The following is a 27,834-nucleotide window of genomic DNA, read 5'->3' as shown; positions in this document are numbered from 1 at the left end:
CCCGTCCGGCTCCTGTCCGCCCCTGAGGAGCTGTGTGGGTGGGGACGGGAGGCTCCGCCCCTTGCCCAGGGCCAGGGCACCTCCCAGCGCAGCCTTGTACGCGGGAAATAAGAACTGACAGATCCTGCGCGGAGTCAGACGCAGGGTTGCTGGCATCGGGCCACAAAATGGAGGCCAGGTTGTGACTACAATCCCCAGCATGCTCTGCGATAGGGGTTCCCGCCATCCTTGATTCCCCGCCCCCCTCGGCCGCTCCCAGAGCCCAGCCGCCAGCGGCCATCTTGGTGCGGAGACTTCATTTCCCAGGTGGCGCCGCGCAGCGGGGAGGCGGTGGCCTCCGCCATCTTGCCGTTCCCTCCCTCAGTGCGGCTGGATTGAATGAGCCCGCCGCTTGCTTGTCCCGCGAAGCGAGAGCCATGTCGGGCACCCCAAGCCGCGCCGCCCCCGGCGGGACCCCGCTCTCCCCCGCCCGCATCTCCCGGCTGCAGGAGAAGGAGGATCTGCGGCAGCTCAATGACCGCCTGGCCGTCTACATCGACCGGGTGCGGGCACTGGAGCTGGAGAACGACCGGTTACTGCTGAAGATCTCCGAGAAGGAGGAGGTCACCACCCGGGAGGTAGCGTGGGGAGCGGGACGTGGGGGCCGCCGGGAGCCGCCCGCCCTCCTTGGAGCCCTGCTGGCGGGGGCTTACCGGAGTGAGGGGCCGGGGGTCTCTGATCTGTCATCCCGCTGGACTGGGGTGGCCCGCCGGGGATACTGGGCGCTGGGGGGTGGTCTCGAAAGAGGGATACGAGAGAGAGATTGCGCCAGATCTGGGCGCCGCTTGCCTCAGTGGGGGGTAGGCTGCACCCAGCCTGTGGGGGTCTCGCCAGGCGCGGCATCGCGGGGGGGGGGGGGGGGTTGTGGCGGGGCTGCCCGGAGGGGTCGCGCCAGGCGCTGCATCGCGGGGGGGGGGGTGGGTTGTGGCGGGGCTGCCCGGAGGGGTCGCGCCAGGCGCTGCATCGCGGGGGGGGGGGTGGGTTGTGGCGGGGCTGCCCGGAGGGGTCTCGCCTAGCGCGGCATCGCGGGGGGGGGGTGGGTTGTGGCGGGGCTGCCCGGAGGGGTCGCGCCAGGCGCTGCATCGCGGGGGGGGGTGGGTTGTGGCGGGGCTGCCCGGAGGGGTCTCGCCAGGCGCGGCATCGCGGGGGGGGTGGGTGGGTTGTGGCGGGGCTGCCCGGAGGGGTCTCGCCAGGCGCGGCATCGCGGGGGGGGGGGGGGGGGTTGTGGCGGGGCTGCCCGGAGGGGTCTCGCCAGGCGCGGCATCGCGGGGGGGGGGGGTTGTGGCGGGGCTGCCCGGAGGGGTCTCGCCAGGCGCGGCATCGCGGGGGAGGGGGAGGGGGGGGGGTTGTGGCGGGAGTGGCTGTTGTGGGGAGGCTGTGGCAGGACTGTGTATTGCCTGGTACCCGAGCCTTGCATGTTGCATTTGTTTGGTGGAGTTGATCAACAAGCAAGAGGGAATGAACTTTCTGAAGTCTTTCAAATACCTTTAAATTGTAGTAATAGAGATTTGGGCTCTAGTTTATGCGATGGTCATATTTGTGATCTCAATAGGGAAGATTTTTGTTAACAGAATGGGAGCTGTGTTAGTCTGTATCAGCAAAAACTATGAGGAGTCTTTGTGGCACCTTAGAGACTAATAAATTTATTTGAGCATAAGCTTTTGTGGGCTAAAACCCACTTGTTTTTGTTAACAGAAGTGTCTCTAAAACTACTTATGGGAGGTGATCGGATACAAGGGTCATGGGTGTGACTGTAAGAACCTAGCTAGATCAGTGAATAGTTGCAAAGTACTCTGTAATGTATAACTAGTGAGACAGGGTCGGGCCAGATGGCTATAGGAGAGTAGTGTTTTTTTTTTTTTTTTTTTTTTTTTTTTTTTGAAGCAAAAAAGGTATTTTTTTATTTGCATAACACACTTACACATTGCATATGCTGTTTTGTTTTGTAACACAGCAACCAATCTCAATTGTTTTCTCATTAGCTTCAGGGGAGGGAAGTGTTCAAGCTTGCCTGGGCCCAGAGAAGGGGTCTTCCACCCTTCCGAGTTACCTGGTAGCCCAGAGCGAGGGGGCTTCATCGACTCTCAAGGTCTGCCACCCCCTCGAGTTACCTGGTGTCATGCCCAAGTGTCACCAACAATTCCCTCCTCTGAAAGCACCCAACAAAAGGGGCAGGCTATGGGGTAGACAACCGGGGGGGGGGGGGACACGTGCACCCAGGTGTGAAAGGACCCCTCTAAGGTGATGGTGTCCGCAGCAGCAAGGGCTGGGGTCCCTTACTCTCTCCCCCAGTCAAAGGCTCAAAACAAAGGGAGCCGGACGGGGACACGGAGCAGAGAACTTCGGACAGCGCCCACCGCTCCTCAAAAGCATCAAGGGAGTTGGTGGACTCCGTCCGGATGCGTGAACGGACTGAGGATCAGAAAACGGCCCCACAGTCACAGGAAATTCCATCAGCCAACCTCCTCTCTCTGGTTTTATAGATGGCCATTTTAGCCAGGACCAGGAGGAGGTTAACTAGGAGATCCTGCGATTTTGTGACGCCACGGATGGGGAGTGCATAAATAAAAAAGTTTGGGCAAAAATGCAACCAAAAACGTAATAAAAGATTTGTGAGGAGCCAGAACAGAGGCTGCAGCCTGACACGCTCCAAATATACGTGTGCCAGGGTTTCCCTCACACCACAAAAGGGACAAGTATCTGGGATGGGGGTGAAATGTGCCAAGTACGTGCCCGTGCTCACAGCTCCGTGAAGGAGCCGCTAACTGATGTCTCCGACGGGCCTCGGAACCAAGGTGGAATATAGGCTGGCCCACGGGGGCTGCTCACCCTCCAAAGGTGGCAGAAGGTCTTGCCACTTTGTGTTGGGGAGGGACACTAGGGTGAGGGCGTGAAGGGTGTGGAGCACGAGCATGTATAGATGTTTCCTTGGCGTAGTTTGGAGGCATACCGGCTGCAGTTCATGCAGCCGGCTCGCCATAAAGGGGTGGGGGGTCGATTGGGTCTACGGGGCAGGGGTCCAATTAAAAGGTCCGGCGGGCCTGGAGTAGAGGGTGGGTGGGGCGTGCCCTCGAGCAGGACCCAATCGAGGTAAGCTGTAGCAGAGGGCGGCAATGCGGCCTTCACCTCCTGAAGTACGCGCCGGGGGTACGAGGTCTGGAGAGCCCCATGCGCCGAGCGAGCGTCAGGGGATCCAGCCAGCCTCCCCGGTCGTAGTCCAGGAGGTCTCTGACTCTCGTGACTTCTGCCAGGATCAAGCTGTGGCGCACCGAGCGGGACTCCACCACCTGCACATGGAGCTGGGGTTGTGTAGCAGGGTCTCCGTGAGATCTACCCCCTCGGTGGCCGCCACGGACCTGGTGGTTAAAAACAGTTTCCAAGTCCGAAGGAGGTCCTGGTAGAAGACTGGGGGCCCGGAGAGGTCTTGCGGAAGACAGAGATAAAAGAGCTGCTGGTCATATCGGAGCCCTCAGATGCGGCGCAGGATGGCGTGCGCCAGTATGTTCCACGCCGAACTGCCTGCACCATGAAGGAGCCTCTGTAGAGCCTGGAGGCGGAAGATGCAGACCTGAGTGTGCAGACACTTCAGGCCCTGTCCTCCTTCCTTCAGGGGTAGATGAAGAACCCCTACAGGGGCCCAGTGCGTTCCTGACCAAAAGAACCCCAGAATCGATGTCTGGAGGCTGGTCAGGAAACCTGGGGCTGGGACCAGGGTGTTCAGCCAGTACCAGAGCATGGACAGGACTGGTTGATTAAGCACCAGCGCTCTCCCTCGGAGGGAGAGACATCGGAGTAGCCCTGTCCATTTCCGGAGCCGCTCTATCACCCTGCCCTCTAAGTTTTCCCAGTTCTCTGGCGGAGAAGGATGCGTGGCAGAAAGGTAAACGCCAAGGTAGAGCAGTGGACCCGTGCTCCACTGGATGGTCTGAAGCCTGGGTGGGAGGGAGCTCACCTGCTGCCAGTCTCCTAACGCCAAGACAGAGCTCTTGACCCAGTTGACCTGGGCAGAGGAGGCTGCCGAATAGATGGCCAAGTCGCCCGGGTCCTGGACCATGAGGAGCACATCATCAGCGTACGCAGACAGGACCAGCCGCAGCTCCGGCTCCCGCAGCACCAACCCTGTCAACCTCCTGCGGAGAAGACAGGAAGGGCTCAATCGCCAGAGCATACAGCTGGCCCGAGAGGGGGCACTCCTGCCGTACTACTCACCCGAAGTTGACCGGTTCAGTCAGGGTCCAGTTGAGCTTAACCAGACGCTCTGCAGAAGCGTACATCACCCGGAGAAAACCCACAAACTGGGGTCCGAAGCCAAACGCCTGCAGAGTGCTCAGGAGGTACCCGTGGTCCACCCTATCGAAAGCCTTCTCCTGATCTAGGGACAGGAGGGCGAACGACAGACACTCTCTACACCCGAGTTCCAAAAGGTCCTGAACCAGTAGTAGGTTATCAAAGATACTGTGGTCCAGGACGGTGTAGGTCTGATCTGGGTGGATCACGTCCGCCAGCACAGACCCTAGCCGCAGCGAGATTGCTTTCTCTACGATTTTGTAGTCGTGCTGAGGAGCGAGACGGGACGCCGATTTCGTAAATCGCGGCGGTCCCCCTTCTACAGCAGTAAGGCGAGCATAGCTCGCCTGCACAAAAGAGGGAGGACCCCGCTCTGCAGAGACTCGGCCCAGATGGTGACTAGATCTGGGCCGAGGACGTCCCAAAACACGCGGTAGAGCTCCACGGTCAGCCCATCCGTGCCTGGAGACTTATTAGTGGGCATACGACGGAGGGCTTCCGAGAACTCGGCCAGAGTGAGAGGCAACTCTAGCCGGTCTCGGTCGCTCGCGCTGACCGTAGGGAGCTCCTCCCAGAGCACTCTGCAAGCGCCAGGGTTGGTCGGATCCGGGGAGAAAAGACTTGCGTAGAAGGCTCGGGCCCTCCTGCACATCTCCACCGGTTCCGTGAGGGGGGTGCCGTCTTCTGCGAGGAGGCAGGTGATGTGTTTCTTGGCCCCCCTCGTTTTCTCCAGGGCATAGAAGAAGCGGGAGCCACGATCCATCTCCCGAAGGAGGCGGATGTGGGATCGAACAAAGGCGCCCCAGGCCCGATGGGCTTCTCCTGGCACACTCCGCAGAGGAGCGGGTCCTCGGGGCTGGCGGCCAGACGTCTCTCCAGCTCTAAGACCTCCCGTTCCAACTGCTCTATTGCTGCATTTCTCTGTCGGCTGGTGCCCCGGGTGTAGTCGCGGCAGAAAACCCTGGTGCACACCTTCCCCAGGTCCCACCACCACCGCGCCAAGGGAAAAGCACGCCGCTGCCCTCGCCAGGCCAGCCAGAATTCCAGGAAGGACTCCACGAAGCCCTCATCCTCCAACAGGCTGTTGTTAAAATGCCAGTAGGCTGGCCCTGGCCTCTCTGCACAGAGGGAGGCTGTCACGGTGGCTAGATGATGGTCAGAAAATGGGGCCAGCCGAATGCTGGAGGTGTGGGCTCGTGAGAGATGGAAGCGTGATAAATAAATGCGGTCCAACCAGGAGTGGCTCGACCGATGGGCTTCCACCTGGACAAAGGTGAACGTGGAAGTGTCATCCGGGTGGTGGTCGTGCCAGATGTCCACTAGGGAGTGATGTTCATCTATCTCCCGGAGGGTGTCCGCGGTGCCCGGGCTCCGCTCGGTCCCCAAGCAGTCCTGTTCCTTGAGGGTGGTATTAAAGTCTCCTCCCAGGACCAGGCACTCGTGAGAATCTAAGGCGCCGAGGAAGGCGGACACCTGCTGATAGAATCATAGCCGCTCTGGGCCCGATGTTGGGGCATAGACGTTAACGAGGTTAACCACGAGCCCCTCCATACGGACCTGGAGATGCAGCAGGCGACCCGGCATGGCCTCGGCGACCCCTAGCACCTCGGGCCGTAGGTCGGGGGAGAATAGGGTCGCCACTCCAGCCTGTCGAACCGTGGCATGGCTAAAGTAGATCCTGTCCCCCCACTCCAGCCGTCAACTGTCTTCGGTGGTCGGATCCGTATGGGTCTCCTGCAGGAAAACTGCAGGTCCCAGGTGCTCTCCTTCCTTCGGGAGGGAGGGTACTCTGTGGAGAGCCATCCTACAGTCCTGGGTATTCAACGTTGCGATGGTAAGAGGTGTCATGGGGAGGGTTGGGGGGCTTCTCACTGGCAGGGACGCTCGCATCTCCCAGCGGGCTGTGCAGCAGTCCGTGACCCGTCCCGTAGGTGAGTAACTTCACGGAAGACGCGGACCCGCCAGTGGGCCGCGGCATCCTGCTTCCCCGTCCCTTTACCTTCCCCCATGAGGGCCCTTGTGGCCCGGAGGATTTGAGAAAAGTCCCCCCCTCGCTGGAGAGCAAGTTGTACCTTGTTGCAGGAGCCATGGACATCCTGTAAAAACTTCTGCAGCTCTCCTCGCAGCTCATGGGGGGTGGGGTTACGGTTTCCCAGTTGTTCCCCAACAGGGCCATTGGGGCAGCCCTGTGGTCCACTAAAACGGACAAGCAGGGTGCTGACCCCCGATGGGGTGCCTGATGGGCTGGAGCTCCTAGGCCCGCCTCAAGCTCTGGGGCGATAGGGGGCAGTGGAGGGAAAATAGCAGCTCCTAATGGGTCAGGATAGGAGAACACAAAGGCTGCTCCCTGGGGGTCATCAGTTGGGAAAGGGAAGGAGACAGCCCCGGGGGCAGCAATGACACTGCAGGAGGTAAATTGGATAGGGGCAGGAGCAGAGGCGAGGTTCTGGGTTTTGGGAGGCAAGCAGCTGGATGCTGGCGCCTCCCGATCATGCTCAAGGGTTAAGGGGGTGGGGAGGGAGCTCTCAGTGACGCTGGGCACGCGCTCTGTGGTGCATTTAGTGGCCACAGCATCAGGAGGTGGATTATCTTCTGTAGGGCCCCCGCCCGGGAAGGAAGTCGATTGCGCTGCACCAACGGGGGGTGCCCCTGGTGACTCGTGTCCCGGCCGCGTGGCACCGGCTGTCACCTGAGCAGGCTCGGTGGTCGTCAGCGGGGTGCCATCATCGGCTGGGTCGGTGGAGCAGTCCAGGGGCTCCTCGGAAGTGGGAGCGGAAGCAGCAGTTAAGGGGAGGGAGCATGGGGAAAAGAGGGGTGGAGTGAGGTCGCCCAGATCGAGATTTACTGGCAAAAGGTTGTCCTCCCCCTGGGCGACCGGGGTCAGATCTAAGGCCTCGATCTCCTCGAACATGGAGGAGAGGACACTTTCTGCCGCCCCGGGGTTCTCCCCGCCGGCACCTTCCACGACAGTTGCCTTGGGTTTCACGGGGGCTTCGGGTAGTGTCAGGACAGAAGGGGCTTCCTCAAGGGTCTCGGAGGGGAGGGTCGTCGGGCCCCGATATTGTGTATATGTAAATGATAGCAGTTATGAAATCTATGAAAAGGTGGTACAGGCTGAGGCCCATGCCCGAGCCGGAGCACAGGTTGCCTATGCTGCCCCCGAGAGTGATTGGTTACAAACCTTGTTTTCAGGCTGGGGTATGTCGTTTTGGCTTGGTGGTTTATTTAGCCTGTTATTGAAACTTCTCTTTCCTGTATTGCTTGTATTAATGGTGGTATGCTGTGCAGTATCATGTGTCAAGAGCCCTTTTGCAAAAGTTAATAAGTCATTCTCTTCAGGACTATCACAAAGTGCTTATGCAAAGTCCTATTGTAAAGAAATAAGTAGCCCAAGTGAGAAAACTCAGAGCCACGGCTGTTGAGTGCCCTCAAAGGAGGGAGTAGTTGTTGGGGACACTGGGCATGGCCACTAGGTAACTCGAGGGGATGGAAGACCACGAGTGTCGATGAAGCCCCCTCGCACTAGGCCCAGGTGTCCTTGGCCCCCCCGCCTGGAGGCACTCGCGGCAGTTATGCATAGTAGGCCCAACTGTCCTTGGCGGCCGCCCCCCTGCCTGGAGGCACTTGCAGCAGTTATGCTGAGGATCTGCAATGATATGTTGCAGAGTCAGACTGCCTGAAACTAAACAAGGCCAAACAGGGCAGATATGGAAGAACAATGCTGAATAAAGCAGCTTTATGTATGGTTTAACAGATGGTACAGAGAACAAGGGAACTAGCTGGTAACTGGATTGGCTGGCTATATGGATACTTAGGGCAGCTTGCTATTGGATAAGTATGCTGAAGAAAGGATGTATAAAAGCCTGTGTAACTTCCTGCTCTGTGCGCAGGATTTGAGATTCTATTCTCCCTGTAGCTTGTTTGCAGCTGCAAATAAACTTTTCTGCTTCTCCACCCCTTTGTGATTATTGGGTGACGCACACCAGGTAACGAACCCCTGCTGTTGTTCGCCTCTGGCACTGGGTGCCAGCAACAATTTGAAAACTCAGTCTGCTGAATATTATCCTGTTGAAATGGGTGTAACAACACTACATGTTTCAGAGTAGCAGCCGTTTTAGTCTGTATTTGCAAAAAGAAAAGGAGGACTTGTGGCACCTTAGAGACTAATCAATTTATTTGAGCATAAGCTTTTGTGAGCTACAGCTCACTTCATTGGATGCATGTGTAATTATGAGATTTTGTTGTATGATTGTTACTGAAATGTTATAATTCTGAGTAGTACCCATGAGCCATTTCCTCAGAGACAAAGATGCCTAGCACACCAGTGAAGTGCTAAAGTGCCATTACCTGCTTAATCAGAGATTTTCCAGCAGGGGAGTTGTAAACAGGAAATTTACAATTCGTCTGGAGGACAGTTTGGTGCTTGCATATGCCATGGAACTGCCTGCCCATGTGACCCAGCAAGGATTTTTCCAGTACACAAGGTTTGGAGAATAAGAAGGGGGAGGAAAACACCTCTAGCTACCTCTCCTTCTCTACACCTTATATCGCTCTTCAGGCATTCACTGATGTTATGAGCAGAACACTGAACTACTTATTCCTAGCATATGCACAACTTCCCTCAGGTGGCGCATGACCAGGATTCATCACTGAATTTGGACCGCTGATTGGATCATTACCTTCCTGGGCTGTGTACTGATAAGGAGTGCAATGTACTCAGCTGGGAGTGACTTTGCATGCTGGTGGCTGTGAGTGAGCAGTATCTGGAGGGGTTCGCTGTTCCCTAGCAAAGCAGCGTAAAAGGCATCCCAGGATGGAGAGCTAAGGGGACTCTGCAGTTCCGGTTGCGGCCTGGGGAATGTCGCAGCAAGAGATCAAAGAATATGTGGTTCTACCTCCTGCAGTGCACACAGAAACCACTACAATCTCCCTGTGCATTGGCAAGCTAGCCGTCATTCTCATTATATATAAACCACGTGAGGGACAGTAGCCTCGGCCAGCTCTGCAAATTGCACAGTATCTTGCTGTATTTGTGGGTGACTTTAATAGTCACACACAATGGGGCTATGCAAACAACATTGCAGGTGAAGAACAGACCAACTGGGTGTTGGCAAAGGGTATGCTCCTCCTTTGTGATTCTAAACAGCACATCACTTTCCATTCCACAGGGTGGGTCAGAGGATACTTTACTGACCTGAGGTTCATCTCTAAAGATGATACAGGGGCACACATGCCTGCATTGTGGATTGTCCTTAATGACTTTCCGAACAGCCAGCACAGACCAGTACTGACCCGTATTGGCATCCTAATCCCAGTTCTCTACTCAAAACCAGCATTGTGCTGGAACTTCAAAAAAGCAGACTGTACCACATTCACAATGACTGCGGACAATACAGTCTCCCACGTTCTCTCCTCTCCCACCCTCCAATGCCAAAGACTTTTGACTGTTTTGCTGCACTCCTAATCTCAGTCACAAAGAACATCCCCTGGGAGACAGGTCACCATATGTTCCTTGCTGGGCTGCAGAGAGCCAGGAGCTCCTCCACAAATATGATGTGTAGGGACCCAGAAATTGGCAAAGCCCTCCTGGTGTCGCTGCATGCAGTAAGGCAGAAATGGTGGTTTGAATGTGTAGAAGGTCTAAACTTCACACACTGGAGCAGACACACTTGTAACCTGCTGAGACAGTTGCGGGCTACAAATACCACACATGCCACCATGCTGCAGGTGAAAATCGGTGCTATCGCTGCTAAACTTTTGTGGCTGTCAAAACAATTAGTGGACAAACAGTACCACAGCATCAGCTTGGGCAGGTGATGTCCATATGTATTCCAGTGTCCCAAAGAACCATTCACAGGTGAGGAGATTGATGCAGCCACTGTAGCCACAAAATTGGGAAAAGCAGCAGGAAAAGATGTCTGTTCTGAGTTCCTATATAATCTGGGTCTGCTGGTATGGAAATGTATGAAGCAGATTTTCACCAACATCCTGCAGACTGGTGAAATCCCTGGTGTGTGGCGAGAAGCCACTGTCATTGCACTTCTAAAGCCTGGAAAACCTGCAGATCACCCTTCTAGTTACAGGCTAATCTCCCTTTTGAGCACAAAGTGATGGTGTATGATTCTGAACCGAATCAGCCCACTGTGGATGCCAGCCACCTCAAGAAAGAAGCCTCTAAAGTGAAGACTTGCATCAACATGATTCAGAAGTTAACTGGAACCAGCTGGGAATCAACAGGCCTGGTGCTTCAAATTTTGGCCTTGGCCATGGTGTATTTAGTTGCAGAGTACTGTGCATTTTTGTGGACAAGAAGATGCCATAACGAACTTGTCCAATTCAGCTGTCTTTACACATGTGAATCATCATGGGAACTTTTAAAATCAACACTTCTATTATGGGTTTCTGTATTAGCTGAAGTTTCAGTGTTTTGCTATCTGTCAAGATATAGCCATAGCATGAGAACGTAAACGTGCTGAAGACTGCCTAGACCTCTCTATCTGGGTAGCTATGGATAACATACCCCAACAATGCTTGAAATCACAAAAACAGTTATGGACCACATGTGACTTCTTCATGTCTCTGGATCCAGCCAGGGAATGGGAAAGTGTGTGGGCATCATCTACTGACACAGTAATCCCAGGATACAAAATATATAGGAATGACAGAGTATGTCATGAAAGCATAGAGTCAAACTATCACAGAATCCAGATATGGATAGAAAATACATGCTTGAATAAGACTGTAACAGTAGGAATATACTACTGAGGACCTGACCAGGATGGTGATTGTGAAATGCTCCAGGAAATTAGTGGCTATAAAAATAGAAAACGCAATTGAAATCCCCCATTATTGCTATCCCCATATTGACTGGGTACATGTCACATCAGGAAGGGATGCAGAGGCAAAATTTCTAGACACCATAAATGACTGTTGCTTGGAACAGCTAGTCCCAGAACCGACAAGGGGAAGAGGCAATTCTTTATTTAGTCCTAAGTGATGCAGAGAATCCTGATCCAACGGGTGAATGTAACTGAATCACTCGGTAATAGCGACCATAATAGAATTAGATGTAAAATCCATGTGTGTGGGAAATTACCACAGTAGCATTTTCCTTCAGAAAGAGGAACTACACAAAAATGAGGAAGCTAGTTAAAAGGAACACTCATAAAAATGCCTGCAAGCTGCATGGAAACTTCTTAACACCATAATAGAGGCTCAAATGAAACACATGTCCCAAATTTAAAAACCTAGCAAAAGGACCCAAAAGGTGCCACCATGACTAATCAAAGTAAAAGAAGCAGAGGCAAAAAGACATCTTTTTTTAAAACCTGGAAGTTAAATCCTACTCAATTTTTTTTTTTTTTAATTTAAAGTCAGAAGAGACTATCAGTACTGACACCAGGGGTTTTTCCTGCAACCATGACAGCCTCCTGGGCAGAGATGGGGGCAGGGGGGCAAAGCAGCGGCCCTCCCTGCAGCAACCAGGGGCTCTGGTGGCAGCAGGCTTCATTCCCTCCTCACCCTCCCTCCCCCCCCGCAGCTTCGGGCTGTGGGCTCCAGCTCCCTGGAATGGTGGAACTCCAGGTTTCAGCCCTCTCTGCGCGTGCCGCCAGCCCCCCCCCCCCCCTTCCAGCTGTGGAGCTCCTGCTCTGGGCTTCAGGAGGACTGGCGTTACTGGGTGCTGTCATCAAGAGGCAAGGAGTGGGGTGAGCCTGGGGTTTGAGGCTGCGGAAGGGAGTTGGGGCAGTGGTGGTGGTGGTGGGCAATGGGGAGCCTTGGGGACCAGAGGCAATGGGTGGTGGGCCGGGGGAGGCAGCAGGGACCAGGGGCACCAAAATATAACTTTACATTTTTATTATTGAGTCTACCAAAAAAACCCAATGATTTGGACATATATATGTGCATATTAATTTGTTTTTCCTAAAGTTAATCAAGCGTATTAGGAAAATGTCTGTCCACCAGCAAAAATTGGTGGCTGCACTCTCAGACCACCAAAAATTTTGTGAGAACCTGACCTCCTGCACATGACAGGCCACAGAACCTCACCCACGCATTACTGTAATAGACCCCAACCTCTGGCTGAGTTACTGAAGTTCTCAAATCATGGTTTAAAGACATCAGGTTACAGCGAATCCAATACTTATACTAGTTTAAACGTGCAAGTGACCTGTGTCCCATGCTGCAGAGGATGGCAGAGAATCTGGGGTTTTTTGCCTATCTGATCTGGGGAAAATTCTTTCCCAACTCCAAATATGGCGATCAGTTAAATCCCGAGCATGTGAGGAAAATAGAAAGGAGCATAAACTTTGGCAAGTCAAGTGTAAAAGTATAATTAGGTAGGCCAAAAGAGAATTTGAAGAGTAGCTAGCAAAAGATTCAAACCTACAGCAAAAAAAAATTAGTACATCTGAAGCAGGAAGCCTACCGAACAATCAGTGGGGCCACTTGACTTTCAAGGTGCTAAAGGAGCAATGAAGGAAGACAAGGCTGTTGGGGAGAATCTAAAAATTCTTTGCATTGGTCTTCAGAGTAGAGAATGTGAGAGAGTTTCATAGCAGAACCATTCTTTTTAAGGGTAGGCTCTTTAGGACCAGGCTGAGGTGTCAATACAGGAGATTTTTGAAACAAATTGATAAAATAAACAGTAATAAATCACCAGGATCAGATGGTATTCACCCAAGCGTTCTGAAGGAACTCAGATATGAAATTGGGTAACTACTAAGTGTGATATATAACCTATCAGTTAAATCAGCTTCTGTACCAGAAGACTGGAGCATAGCTAATAAGACACCAGTTTTTTAAAAAGGCTTCAGAGGTGATCCTGGCAATTACAGGCTGGTAAGCCAAACTTTAGTACCAGGAAAATTAGTAGAAACTATGGTAAAGAACAGAATTCAGACACCTAGATTAATACAGTTTATTGGAGAAATGTCAACATGGCTTTTGTAAAGGTAAATCATACCTTACCAATCTATGATGATTCTTTGAAGGGGGTCAACAATCATGTAGACAAGGGTGATCCAGTAGATATAGTGTACTTGGACTTGCAGAAAGCCTTTGAGAAGGTCCCTCACCAAAGGCTCTTAAGGAAAGTAAGCAGTCATGGTAAAAGAGGGGAAGATTCTCTGATGGATCAGCAACTAGTTAAGACAGAAAAAAAAGGAGAGGAATAAATGGTCAGTTTTCAGAATGGAGAGAGGTTTAATATAAACATAACTGATCTGGAAAAGGGGGTAAACTGAAGTGGCAAAATTTGCAGACTATACAAAACTACTCAAGATAGTGAAATCCAAAGCAGACTGTGAAGAGTTACTAAGGGATCTCACAAAACTGGGTGAGTGGACAAGAAAATGGCAGATAAAATTCAATGTTGATAAATGCAAAGTAATACACATTTAAAAGCATACATATGATGATGGTGTCTATATTAGCTGTTACCACTCAAAGAGATCTTGAAGTTCTTGTGGATAATTCTCTGAAAACACCTGTCGTGTTGTCAAAAAAGCTAAAGAATGTTAGGAACCATTAGGAAAGCAATAGATAAAAAGAGAGAAAATATCATCATGCTGCTATATAAATCCATGGGATGCCCACACCTTGAATACTGCATGCGATTCTGGTTACCCTATTTCAAAAAAGATATACAGTAGAACCTCAGAGTTATGGACACTGGGGGAATGGAGGTTGTCCATAACTCTGAAATGTTCATAACTCTGAACAAAACGCAGCTCTGGCTCCAGCAGTTCACACTCTGGGCCAGGTTTCAGAGGCAACTAAGCAGCTTCCTTGCAGGCAGCTTCTTTCCCTGGCCTGGGCAAGCTTGTTTCCCTCCTGGCTGGGAGGGGTGGTGGTGAAAACAGCATGTCACCCTCCCGGTGGTGTGGGGGTGAAAACAGCACCCATGGCTTACAAGAAAGTAGTGCATACCCCAGTGCTGCTCTTGCTCTGGTTGCCTTGGGCTGGCAGTGGGGGCTCACAGCTTTGTCTGCAAATCTCAGCAACCTCCTAGCTGTAAGTGAGCGCCCCGTGCATGGAGGTGGAGGTAGGGTGGGGATAGGCAGCCCAGATGTGCTTATCTTTAAGGTGCAATACAAGCACAGTACGGTATTTGCTGTTTTTTTGTCTGCGCTCCTGCCTGATTGGTTACTTCTGGTTTCACATGGTGTCCGGTTAACCGGTCGGTCATTAACTCATGTTCATATTTTTGAGGTTCTGTTAGAATTGGAAAAGGTACAAAGAAGGGCAACAAAGATGACTCAGGCTATAGAACAGCTTCCATATGAGGACAGATTAAAAAGAATCATAGAATATCAGGGTTGGAAGGGACCTCAGGAGGTCATCTAGTTCAACCCCCTGCTCAAAAGCAGGACCAATCCCCAATTAAATCATCCCAGCCAGGGCTTTGTCAAGCCTGACCTTAAAAACTTCTAAGGAAGGAGATTCCACCACCGCCCTAGGCAACGCATTCCAGTGTTTCACCACCCTCCTAGTGAAAAAGTTTTTCCTAATATCCAACCTAAACCTCCCCCACTGCAATTTGAGACAATTACTCCTTGTCCTGTCATCTTCCACCACTGAGAATAGTCTAGAACCATCCTCTCTGGAACCACCTCTCAGGTAGTTGAAAGCAGCTATCAAATCCCCCCTCATTCTTCTCTTCTGCAGACTAAACAATCCCAGTTCCCTCAGCCTCTCCTCAGAAGTCATGTGTTCCAGACCCCTAATAATTTTTGTTGCCCTTCGCTGGACTCTCTCCAATTTTTCCACATCCTTCTTGTAGTGTGGGGCCCAAAACTGGACACAGTACTCCAGATGAGGCCTCACCAATGTTGAATAGAGGGGGACGATCACGTCCCTCTATCTGCTCGCTATGCCCCTACTTATACAGCCCAAAATGGCATTGGCCTTCTTGGCAACAAGGGCACACTGCTGACTCATATCCAGCTTCTTGTCCACAGTCACCCCTAGGTCCTTCTCTGCAGAACTGCTGCCGAGCCATTCGGTCCCTAGTCCGTAGCTGTGCATTGGGTTCTTCCGTCCTAAGTGCAGGACTCTGAACTTATCCTTATTGAACCTCATCAGATTTCTTTTGGCCCAATCCTCCAATTTGTCTAGGTCCCTCTGTATCCTATCCCTGCCCTCCAGCGTATCTACCACTCCTCCCAGTTTAGTATCATCCGCAAATTTGCTGAGAGTGCAATTCACACCATCCTCCAGATCGTTTATGAAGATATTGAACAAAACCGGCCCCAGGACCGACCCCTGGGGCACTCCACTTGATACTGGCTGCCAACTAGACATGGAGCCATTGATCACTACCCGTTGAGCCCGACAATCTGGCCAACTTTCTACCCACCTTATAGTGCATTCATCCAGCCCGAACTTCTTTAACTTGCTGACAAGAATACTGTGGGAGACCGTGTCAAAAGCTTTGCTAAAGTCAAGAAACAATACATCCACTGCTTTCCCTTCATCCACAGAACCAGTAATCTCATCATAGAAGGCGATTAGATTAGTCAGGCATGACCTTCCCTTGGTGAATCCATGCTGACTGTTCCTGATCACTTTCCTCTTATGTAAGTGCTTCAGGATTGATTCTTTGAGGACCTGCTCCATGATTTTTCCGGGGACTGAAGTGAGGCTGACTGGCCTGTAGTTCCCAGGATCCTCCTTCTTCCCTTTTTTAAAGATTGGCACTACATTAGCCTTTTTCCAGTCATCCGGGACTTTCCCCGTTCGCCACGAGTTTTCAAAGATAAAGACTGGGACTGGTCAGCTTGGAAAAGAGATGACTAAGGGGGGAATATAATAGAGATCTATAAAATCATGAATGTTGTGGAGAAAATGAATAGGGAAGTGTTATTTACTACTTCCCATAACACAAGAACTAGGGATCAGCCAATGAAATTAATGTGGAGCAAGCTTAAAACAAAGGGAAGTTCTACTTCACACAATACACAGTCAACCCTTGGAACTCGTCAGTGAATGTTTTGAAGTCCACAACTATATAACAGGGTTCAAAAAGAATTAGGTAAGCTTGTGGAGAATAGGTCCATCAATGGCTACTAGCCAAGATGGTTAGGGCCCCACACTCTGGGTGTCCCTAGTTTGTGACTGCCAGAAGTTGGGAGTGGACAACGGGATGGATCACTTGATAATTTGCCTGTTCTGTTCATTCCCTCTGAAGCACCTGGCGTTGGCTACTGTTGGAAGACAGGATATTGGGCTAGATGGACCATTGGTCTGATCCAGTATTGCTGTTATGTCCCAAACAGGTACATTTTTACTGATGTGAAAACTTCCCTCCCAGTTTCAACTTCGGACCACGTTGAACGACATCCAAACAAACCATGGAAGATGCAGCTACTTGATGCACAAGTGGAAAATCAGAGTCGTCTTCATGGAACTGTGGGGAGAACATGGAAACCATTGAACACATCATAATGCAGATTCAAAGATGAACTGAATGATGTCCACTATGTTATAGAGGAGGCCTTGAAATGGCTTATGGACCTACAACTGCATCTATAGAATGTTGTTCTGCAGATGCCATATGTGAGAGAGAGGGACTATTAACTTGTGTCTGTGCAGTCACTGGAAGTGCACTGTGTCCTTGTTCCCATACCTAAAATGTGTGTTCCTCCTCACTTGATCTTCAAAGTTAATAAAAACTGATTTCTGATAACACATTTAAGCTATAAATTACCAATCCTGGTGAATGAGAGAAGCTTTCAAGCCACACAAAGCTCATCTTCAGGTCTGGGAAAGGTACTCCCAGCTTCACAGCAAAATGCAAGGTGGAACAGATTGTTTAGCATAAGTAGTTAGCGCACATTGTAATTGACCATTCAAGATGGAACAATTATTTAGTATATATAATCTTGTCACCCACCATGTCTCTCTAACACAGTGGTTCTCAAACTTTTGCATTGGTGACCCCTTTCACACAGCAAACCTGAGTGCGACCCACTCCCCCCTTATAAATTAAAACCCTTTTTTATATTTAACACTATTATAAATGCTGGAGGCAAAGTGGGATTTGGGGGTGGAAGCGGATAGCTCATGACCCCCTGAGGGGTCATGATCCCTGGTTTGAGAACCCCTGGTCTAATATCCTGGGACTGACACAGCTACAGTTACGCTGTATACAGTCCTGGTGAAAACTTCCTGGTGTAATACATGGTTGTGCACAGACTATATAAAGGCCTTACTCAAATTTTGGAGTATGTCTGTGCTTCGTTCCTTCTTTGTGTGTTGTCTAGAAAATGAACTTGAACACCTTAATATCCGTATTCTGCTTGATTTGTCCCTGAGTTGGTCCACCTCCCTTTTGTTGTTCCTCTTCTGTGACATCTTGATCCTAAAGCATGCTTTGACATTGGCTGGGATCTCTCCAGCTGTTCTGTGGCCTTTCAACTGTCAATGAATACAAAGACAGGGTAATTAACCTCATTTGAAACTGGTTAAATAGGCATTTGTTTCTTATGAGACATACTGTTAAAGCTGATGCTGCCTATAGCTCTTGTTGAAGTAAGTCTTAACTAAAATAATGTAGCTACCATGATTGAAGTCCCAAGCACAAGACTCTTCAGGAGAATGTGAAATAAAATTATTTATACAGCTACAAGTTTGTCATGGCAGGGGGAAAAAGCTCCCAAAGCATAATTTTCCTGTTTTGTCTGTGACACTCTTGTATCGGTCACTCAGCCGCAGTGGTGACAGGTTTCAGAGTGGTAGCCGTGTTAGTCTGTATCAGCAAAAAGAACGAGGAGTACTTGTAACACCTTAGAGACTAACAGATTTATTTGGGCATAAGTTTATGCCCAATGTGACAAAGTTCCTGCTCTACCTTGGTGGGTCTTGCGCTTATTGGCGGATTTGCTGGCCTTGGAGCTTCACGGCAGCCCTCAGCTTGGCTGTTTTTCTGAATTCATAGTCCAGGTCGACTCCTCCTGTGTCTGACCAGGAGTTGGGAGGATTTGGGGGGAACCCGGGCCCGCCCTCTACTCCGGGTTCCAGCCCAGGGCCCTGTGGAATGCAGCTGTCTAGACTGCCTCCTGGAACAGCTGTGTGACAGCTACAACTCCCTGGGCTACTTCCCCATGGCCTCCTCCCAACACCTTCTTTATCCTCACCATAGGACCTTCCTGCTGGTGTCTGATAATGCTTATACACCTCAGTCCTCCAACAGTCCGCGTTCTCACTCTCAGCTCCTAGTGCCTCTTGCTCCCAGCTCCTCACACGCACACCACAAACTGAAGTGAGCTCCTTTTTAAAATCCAGGTGCCTTGATTAGCCTTCCTTAATTGATTCTAGCAGCTTCTTGATTGGCTGCAGGTGTTCTAATCAACCTGTCTTAATTGTCTCCAGAAGGTTCCTGATGGTTCTGGACCCTTCCCTGTTACCTTACCCAGGGAAAAGGAACCTACTTAACCTGGGGCTAATATATCTGCCTTCTATTACTCTCCTATAGCCATCTGGCCCGACCCTGTCACACCAAATAAATTTTAGTCTCTAAGGTGCTACAAGTACTACTTTCTTTCAACCGCAATGGTGGCTCCTGTCCGATGGGGTTGGGCCTGGATGTTGCAGCTCAGGTTTGACTCTCCTGCACCTTTCTCATGGTGGGGAAATAGAGAGCTATGTCGGCCCTGTTTAACACAGGAGCTGCAGCTGCCCGTGACTGGGGTCAGTGAAAGATGGGCTCCTTTTCAAACCTGGGGTCCAGGCTTGTGGTTTACAGGAGCCACCCATGAATGTGGGGCAGGCTTGCTCTCTAGCTGCGGTTCCCCTCTGCATTGGGCTGGGATTAGGGATACAATGCTGCCGGGTTGGAGGGTGCTGCTGCTGTGGGTGCCCCCTCATTTTGTCAGGGTATTTTTTTATCAAATGTCACAGAGCAGTCACTAAACCTATGACTTTTACTAAAGTTACCATCATTGCAGTGTAATTTGTGATTTTAAAAGAAGCCATAACAAATCTGTTGCCCTAATTGTGGCTGATGTATTTGTCCAAGGAACAAGTCTGTGACAGGAGAGATGATGGCTTCTACTTGAAGTCATGTCAGTATTTGGCTGCAGGACATCAGTCAGGGCTTTATAGTCACTCCATGACTGCATGAATAGCACAGTTTTATAGTGGCCCTTATATTTCTTGTTTCCAAAAGTGGAAGAATCCATTGAGTCTGCAGGGGGAGGCATTGTCCCATTCAACCTGCACACTGCAGAACTGAGGCAAGGAAGTAGCTTTAGACTTTCTCTCCTATCATGTAGCAGGAGGTGAAGGAGTCTAAGCTGAGTGGTTGGCCTTTTTCACCTCTGAGTACGGTATTGTGATGCATCTGAACATAGATTGATATGTGGTAAAAAGATGCACACCATGGAAATGAGGACACTGAAGAAAAAATAGAAGCAAATTCCTTAATTTTGGGGAAATGGTTTCTTTTAGCTGCCCAGAAAACGTGGGCTAATTGGATTGGCAGTTGAAAACTCAATCTTGCATCTTTTGTGCTGATAAGTGGGGTCTCGGGTCCACCAAAGAATGAGATCTTACCAAAACCCTTGCTTACCGTTACAACACTGAGCGGTTCACTCTAGTCCAGAGTTCTGTAAATCTGCCTCTGGCTTTCACTCATTCTAACTCTACTGTTGTGCATGTGTGCGCGCACACAAATAGGTAAAGCATTTAAAACCCAGATTTAAGGCTTTTTAAAACCGATATTCTGTACTCCTTTCCCTTTAATTTGTGTGGACTTTTATAGTTTGGAAATCTGGCTGTCTTTTCAGGTGACAATAGAATTTTAATGCTCTTTTGTTCCTGATTTTTTAAAAAGTTCTTCCTTACTGTCCTTATCAGTATGTGCTCCCAGTATGATTACCATTTCCTTCTCTTATCAATTGCCTACATCCTCCAACTATCATCTGTTAAAAGAAAAGGAGGACTTGTGGCACCTTAGAGACTAACAAATTTATTTGAGCATAAGCTTTCGTGAGCTACAGCTCACTTCATCAGATGTATTCAGTGGAAAATACAGTGGGAAGATTTATATACATAGAGAACATGAAACAGTGGGTGTTACCATACACACTGTAATGAAAGTGATCACTTAAGGTGAGCTATTACCAGCAGGAGAGTGAGGGTGGCGGGGGGCTTTTGTAGTGATAATCAAGGTGGGCCATTTCCAGCAGTTGACGAGAACATCTGAGGAACGGGGGAGGGGGAGATAAACATGGGGAAATAGTTTTACTTTGTGTAATGACCCATCCGCTCCCAGTCTTTATTCAAGCCTAAGTTAATTGTATCCAGTTTGCAAATTAATTCCAATTCAGCAGTCTCTCCTTGGAGTCTGTGTTTGAAGTTTTTTTGTTGAAGAATTGCAACTTTTAGGTCTGTAATCGAGTGACCAAAGAGATTGAAGAGTTCTCCAACTGGTTTTTGAATGTTATAATTCTTGACGTCTGATTTGTGTCCATTTATTCTTTTACGTAGAGACTGTCCAGTTTGACCAATGTACCTCATCTGTTGTCTCTTTTCCATTTGACTTCTCATTTTTGTGTTATGCTCAAATAAATTTGTTAGTCTCTAAGGTGCCACAAGTACTCCTTTTCATTTTTGTGTTGTTGCTTAATGTCCCCACTTAACCAAGATGGCTTTCTAACCAAAGTAGCCTCTCTTGCAACAGAAGAACCGTACATAAGAATGGCCATACTGGGTCAGGCTTTTAAGGTCAGACTTGACAAAGCCCTGGCTGGGATGATTTAGTTGGGGATCGGTCCTGCTTTTTGAGCAGGGGGTTGGACTAGATGACCTCCTGAGGTCCCTTCCAACCCTGATATTCTGTGATTCAGACCAAAGGTCCATCAAGCCCAGTATCCTGTCCTCTGACAGTGGCCAGTGGCAGGTGCCCCAAAGGGAATGAACAGACAGGTGATCATCAAGTGATCCATGCCCTGTCACCGAATCCCAGCTTCTGGCAAATGGAGGCTAGGGACACCATTTCTGCCCATCCTGGCTAATAGGTCCATCAATGGCTATCTTCCATGAATCTATCTAGCTCCCTTTTGAACCCCGTTATAGTATTGGCCTTCACAACACCCTCTGGCAAGGAGTTCTAGAGGTTGACAGTGTGTTGCATGGAAAAAATACTTTCTTGTGTTTGTTTTAAACCTGCTACCTAATTAGTTTGGTGGCCCCTTATTCTTGTATTATGAGAAGGAGTAAATAACACTTCCTTATTTACTTCCTCTAAACCAGTCTTATTAATCTCTCCTCATATGGAAGCCGTTCTGTACCCCTAATAATATTTGTTGCCCTTTTCTGAACCTTTTTCAATTCCAATATATCTTTTTGGAGATGTGGCGACCACATCTGCACGCAGTATTCAAGGTGTGAGCGTACCATGGATTTATATGGGGGCACTGTGATATTTTCTATCTTTTATTATCTATTCCTTTCTTGATTCCCAACATTCTGTTTGCTTTTTTGACTGCCGCTGCACATTGAGTGGATGAATTTAGAGAAATATCCACAATGACTCCAAGATCTCTTTCTTGAGTGGTAACAGCTAATTTAGACCCCGTCATTGTATCACTGTAGTTTTTTGGTCCTCAAACATTTTGTTTAATATAACTTTAAACAAAGTGAACAAAAACTTCTTTCCAATAAATTTCTCAGTTATTTAGCTTTGAGAATTTGACCCCCTTTAAATAGTGTTTTTTAACAAAAAACAACCTCCCCCCTCCCCAAACATTTTATTGGGACTATGGTCTGTTTGCCCAAAGTGTATCCCAAGATAATGCCGTTTTTCTTTCTGTACATGATAGAAAGATGCTTAAGGAATGTCTTGTCATTGTCTGTAATATTGGTGCCCCTCCTCTTGCTTCATCAGTTAGAACATTGATCTAGAAGACTTCCAAATCCTGTTTCTGAATTAATAACTTTAAAATAGGTAATGGAATCTCTGATATAGAATGTCACATCTTCTCTTACCCATTCTGTCCTTCCTAAATAGTTAAAATGAACCTGAAAGTATGTGGGAGAAATTTCTTTGATCTCTAGACAGGTATGACATTAAAGCTCTGATCGCCGTTCTTTTTACTGAATTGCTGCTGCTTTGCTTTCTTGTACTTATGTTGTACTGTGGCATGAGTGCTTCATAATTATACGTTCCTTGGTGCCCATTACACCCTGAACACTCACAATACATATGGGTGGTATAATGCACAGAAAAATAGGAAATGGGGTTCTCTTCCTTTCTCTTAGAGTATAATGTGGAGCCAAATACTAAAGTACACAGACAAGAATCTTGTCCCCAAGCCTTGCACCTTGGTTTAGTGTTCGTCTTTGAGTCTGCAACTGCACAGACTTTTGATCTTATCAAGTTTCACAGGCTAAGCAGTTAGGCATATTCAGTCCTTGGATGTGAGACTACCTAAAGAAGATGGAGTTGCTAGGGAGAAGTATAGCTGGGGATGCAGTGAATCATTACTGAACCAGTGGTGAATGAGTGTATTTGGATTTCTTAAGGGTCTATCCTTGGTCTTAGACACATTATTAAAGAGCGCGCACTGTTCAGTATCAGATCTAAGAATGACCATTTCGTTCACTCACTTTGTGCTGTTCTGGAACAGTTGCTAACTGGCTTAACGTATCCAGTAACTCCATCTCTAAAGTAGGACGAGGAGTCCTACTGTAGACTGCCTCTTCTGACATGGTCTGCCAGCACTGCTCTGAACAGGGTTGCATAACATGGTGGTAAACATTGCCATTGGCCTGTGTATAATGTGAATATCAGTTTATCTCTACTGGTTTTAGCAAGAGTGGGAAACTTAAAAAAAAAACCAAAAAACAAAAACCCACCCACAACAAACCCCTAGTATAGATGGAGCCTCTGTGCAGGTGTTAGGGTAGCAGATCTGTAACAGTGGCAGAAATGGCAGTCTCTCCAACCCTACATCTCCAAATCCTCGTTAGTTGACATAATTTGCTGAAAAAAATGAGCAGGGTGTAACAGACTGTGTACTGGAGTTCACATCTTTCCCTCATTGCATTACTGCAGGCTGTCTGAGGCACATAGGATCCGAAGCCACTCTCCCATTTATATATGGCCTTGTCTGTTCTAGGAGGGTTTTTCCAACATAGTTTACCAGCAAAACTTGTTTAGTGTAGATGCAGTTGTGTTATAACTGTTTGTCCAAGTATAAGCATGATTATACCAGTTCATCTGTATCCACACTAGGGCATATTTCAGTATAGCTATGCTGGCAAAAGATCACAACTCCAGCTGATGTAGTTATGTTACTACTTTTGTGTAGACCAGGCCTAAGACTCCTGGAATGCTGAATGGGGATGGAGCAGAAGCCTCTGCTTGGCAAGAACTCCACTCAGTCATATTGTACTGGAGGAACAGACCCCCCAGGAGCTTCTGAAAACCTTCAAAACTTGTGGAATCATAAAGTTTGCTCTGCATGCATCTTCCGCTTTGAGGGTTGCTCCTTTTTCTGGCTGATGGAACTGTCTAAGGAATCAAATTCTCTCTTTGTATACTGTGTGCCGTACCCAACATAAGAATGGCCATACTGGGTCAGACCAAAGGTCCATCTAGCCCAGTATCCTGTCTTCTGACAATAGCTAATGCCAGGTGCCCCCAAGGGAGTGAACAGAACAGGTAATCACCAAGTGATCTATCCCCTGTTGCCCATTCCCAGCTTCAGGCAAGCGGAGGCTAGGGACACCATAGAATCATAGAATATCAGGGTTGGAAGGGACCTCAGGAGGTCATCTAGTCCAACCCCCTGCTCAAAGCAGGACCAATCCCCAACTAAATCATCCCAGCGAGGCTTTGTCAAGCTTGCTAAGGAAGGAGATTCCACCACCTCCCTGTCCCATGTTGTTGAGCGATGTACGAGTTAGATGGAACAACACACTGGGTGTGGCACAGAGGAATTTATCCCTGATATAGCCTGGGAAAGATTTGAAATTGTTCATTTTCAATTGACAAGAGCATGTGGGAGATTCTCCTTGTGAAACTGAAATTAAACCCTTTGGGAAGTTCCATCCAAATATTGTGTGATTCCAATGTACACTTACGTTTGGCACTGATGTGTCACCCAGAATGAAAGGTCCTCTGGATGTGAAAACTGCTACATTTCTATTGGTGTCACTGGCAAGTGCTGTGTGCAGGAGCAATAGTATAGCCATACTGAATCTCTGAAGAGAACTTCCTAAATTTTGCTATTTCCATACTGAGTTAAGCTCCTATGTGCTACATACAACCTCCATGGTTATCAGCTGTGTAAACTAAACTTCTGGTGACTAGACCTTCAAATACTAGGCAGTGAGTTAAAGGAAATGAGTAAGAATGCATATGCAGCAAGTAAACTAAGGTTATATCACTGAAAAATGACTCTTGTGTGAAGTAATTTCTCAAGTTTTGCTTGGCGGAAACAACAAGGCTTACTTCAGAAATTTAACAGGTCAGCATCGTAGTTGTATCCCATTTTTTCTTTAGATCAGGTGTAACTCCTCACTTAAAGTTGTCCCGGTTAACGTTGTTACGTTGCTTATCAATTAGAGAACATGCTGTTTAAAGTTGTGCAATGCTCCCTTATAATGTTGTTTGGCAGCCGCCTGCCTTGTCCACTGCTTGCAGAAAGAGCAGCCCGTTGGAGCTAGCTGGTGGGGGCTTGGAATCAGCTCCCTGCTCCTCTAAGTTCCCTGTGCGGCAGCTACCCAGCAAACTATCAGTTGCTGGCAGTTCAGCTGTTCTTCCCCCCCACTGCCATGTGCTGCTCCTGCCCTCTGCCTTGGAGCTGCTCCCAGGATCCTCTTGCTTGCTGGGTGGGGGGGGAGGAAAGAAGAAGAGGGGTGCTAATGTCAGGGTATCCCTCTCCCCCCTGCTCCTGTGCACCTCCCCCCCCACTTACCCCATCTCCATAGAGCTGGCGGGGGTGGGGGGTGGGACGGGGACGACAGGGCTCAGGACGGAGGGAGCTTGCTGGCAGCAGCTTCCGTCTTAACTTGCTGATCTACTTAAAAAGGCAATGTAGTTAGTGGGGTCAGCATACCTAAAGGGGCAATAAGCATCACACGCACACACACACATGCGGTGTGTGTCTCTCTCCCATGTTGTCTCCCCTTCCCTCCATTTGTGCTGCCTTGTAGAGTGAGGCTACATTAACAACACTGTGTTAATCCTGGAGGGCTCAGCCGAGTGGTAGTTCATCATTTAGCAGTAAGGCATTCCCTGGGAAATACCCCACCCTCTGACTTCACCACCTCAACCAAGCTTCACAATCATCATTGCTGTGTACTGTATTAAATTGTTTGTTTAAAACTTTGTGCGCGTGTGTGTGTTCGTATGTAGAAATTTTTTTTCACCAGACAAAGAACTATATAATTAATATATATAAATAAATAAATATAAAAATAGTCCTTTGTCTGGTGAAAAAAAATTTCCCTTGAACCTAGCCTCTTCTTCCCACCCCCCACCCCCCCAATTTTCATTACTTCTTATGGGGAAATGGGATTCACTTAACATCGTTTCGCCTAAAGTTGCGTTTTTCAGGAACATAACTATGTTAAGCGAGGAGTTACTATATCTGAGTTCATTCTTACTGCTGCTGCCACTTTCTGATAGTGCAGCACGCTTTATTTTTCCTTATCTCTCTCTCCTGCTTTGTCATCAAGTTTCTCTTCCTTTTCACCACTGTCTTCTTGGTATTTCTCCCGCCCCTGGATCTTTCCACTATCGTTAATCTCCTTCATGCTTCTGAAGTTAGATGCTAGTAGCTTTTTCTGTAATCGTTCATAGATCACCTGCAGTGATCCTGGTTGGACCTAAATTCTTGTACCTCCTATACCTGGCTTGTAGTCTCGTGTCCTAAAAGTAGAAAAAGCTTGGCAACTTAAAAACAAAAGCATAAAGAGAGATGGCTATTAGGTAGAGAAAGGGAATGAATGGGTGGCTGGAGACAGCGTGGAGGTGGCTTACATTTTCTAGGATTTCAGGGGGAAAACCCATACTACATAGTAGGAACAGCAGGAGAGGAAGCACACATCTTTGTAGGTGTTACTGGAAATAAACTGTTGGCCAGACTTACTGTTGGATTCTAAATTTAAAGATGTGAAACTGGGTTAAAATATCAAATCTTAATTTCCTCAATCCAAAGTCACTTGTGGCTTATATCTAAGGGATTATACTACCTCAAGTAACCCTATAAAACAGTAGTATTCTAAGTAAATGGAAATAGATAGTATCTGATCCTAGGGCTTAATCCACTTCAGTTTGGTTCTTAGACTTGGTATTGTAAACCTGAGTGTTCATTTCTCTATTTTTGTTCTTTAAATAAATCCTTAATTAAAGGAATGGATCACTTCTAAACAGTAGGTCCATGCTTTCTGTTCAGAGTAGCATGGTGTATCTTTCTTGTCTTAAAACAAGAATCAAGAAACCCATTGGTCACTTTCATAAATAGAGATTTCATTTAAATAAAACTTAAATTTTTTACTTTCTCTCTGAAATTCAGTCTTCAGGACAATCACTGTATCTATTTCTTTCATTATCTTAGGTGAGTGGAGTCAAGACCCTCTATGAATCTGAGCTGGCTGATGCCCGAAGAGTTCTGGATGAGACTGCAAGAGAGAGGGCCAAACTACAGATTGAAATAGGAAAGCTAAGAACAGAACTTGATGAGGTCAATAAGAAGTAAGGAAACTGAACTTCAGTATGATTTTACTCCCATTCAGAATAATGGGTAACGTTAGCGCATTTTAGATTGGGATTGATGGATGTCTTTCTAAAGTGTGCTATAGCTCTACAAAAAGTTACGGGCTTGTTGCAGGAATCACTTGGTGAAATTCTCTGTCCTGCTTTGTGCAGTATTCTGACCAGATGACCATAATTGTCTCTCATGGCATTAAAATCTGACCACCTTCTTTGAGTGTTTGCACATATCTATTTCAATGTAAGTGTGTGCACCCCCAGCCCAGTTGCTGGAAATTGTTCCCTCAGCGGTATCTGTTGGATCAGCTTTAATGTGTTCTGGTGTCGCATGCTCATAGCACCAGAATAAGGGGCCCTGCTGGATCCTACTCTCCTTCAGTTCCTTCTTACTGCTCGTGACGGTTGCTGGAAATCTCCTCTCTTAGTGGTTTTCTAATCTTTAAGAACATAAGAATGGCCATACTGGGTCAGACCAAAGGTCCATCCAGCCCAGTATCCTGTCTGCCGACAGTGGCCAATGCCAGGTGCCCCAGAGGGAGTGAACCTAACAGGAAATGGTCAAGTGATCTCTCCCCTGCCATCCATCTCCACCCTCTGACAAACAGAGGCCAGGGACACCATTCCTTATCCATCCTGGCTGATAGCCATTAATGGACTTAACCTAAATGAATTTAAACCCTGTTATAGTCCTAGCCTTCACAACCTCCTTAGGCAAGGAGTTCCACTTGTTGGCTGTGCGCTGAGTGAAGAAGAACTTTATTTGTTTTAAACCTGCTACCCATTAA

At 48.5% G+C, this 27,834-nt stretch overlaps 1 protein-coding gene across 2 annotated transcripts in view; it reads left to right on the top strand.

Annotated features, from left to right (window-relative positions):
• The first annotated feature begins 360 nt into the window (after window positions 1-360).
• The window catches only part of LMNB2 (lamin B2), a 92,211-nt gene continuing 64,737 nt past the window's right edge, over window positions 361-27,834 (top strand). For both annotated transcript variants that reach the window (XM_077805509.1, XM_077805510.1), the window contains exons 1-2: window positions 361-617; window positions 26,895-27,031. In XM_077805509.1, coding sequence (XP_077661635.1) covers window positions 417-617; window positions 26,895-27,031 — 338 coding nt within the window. In that variant the 5' untranslated portion in view covers window positions 361-416. The remainder of the gene's footprint in view (window positions 618-26,894; window positions 27,032-27,834) is intronic.

The sequence above is a fragment of the Eretmochelys imbricata genome, chromosome 25 (assembly GCF_965152235.1).
Source record: "Eretmochelys imbricata isolate rEreImb1 chromosome 25, rEreImb1.hap1, whole genome shotgun sequence".
NCBI classification, from domain to species: Eukaryota; Metazoa; Chordata; order Testudines; family Cheloniidae; genus Eretmochelys; species Eretmochelys imbricata.
Note: the sequence above shows the minus strand (reverse complement) of the source record. Positions and strands in the feature narration are given on the sequence as shown.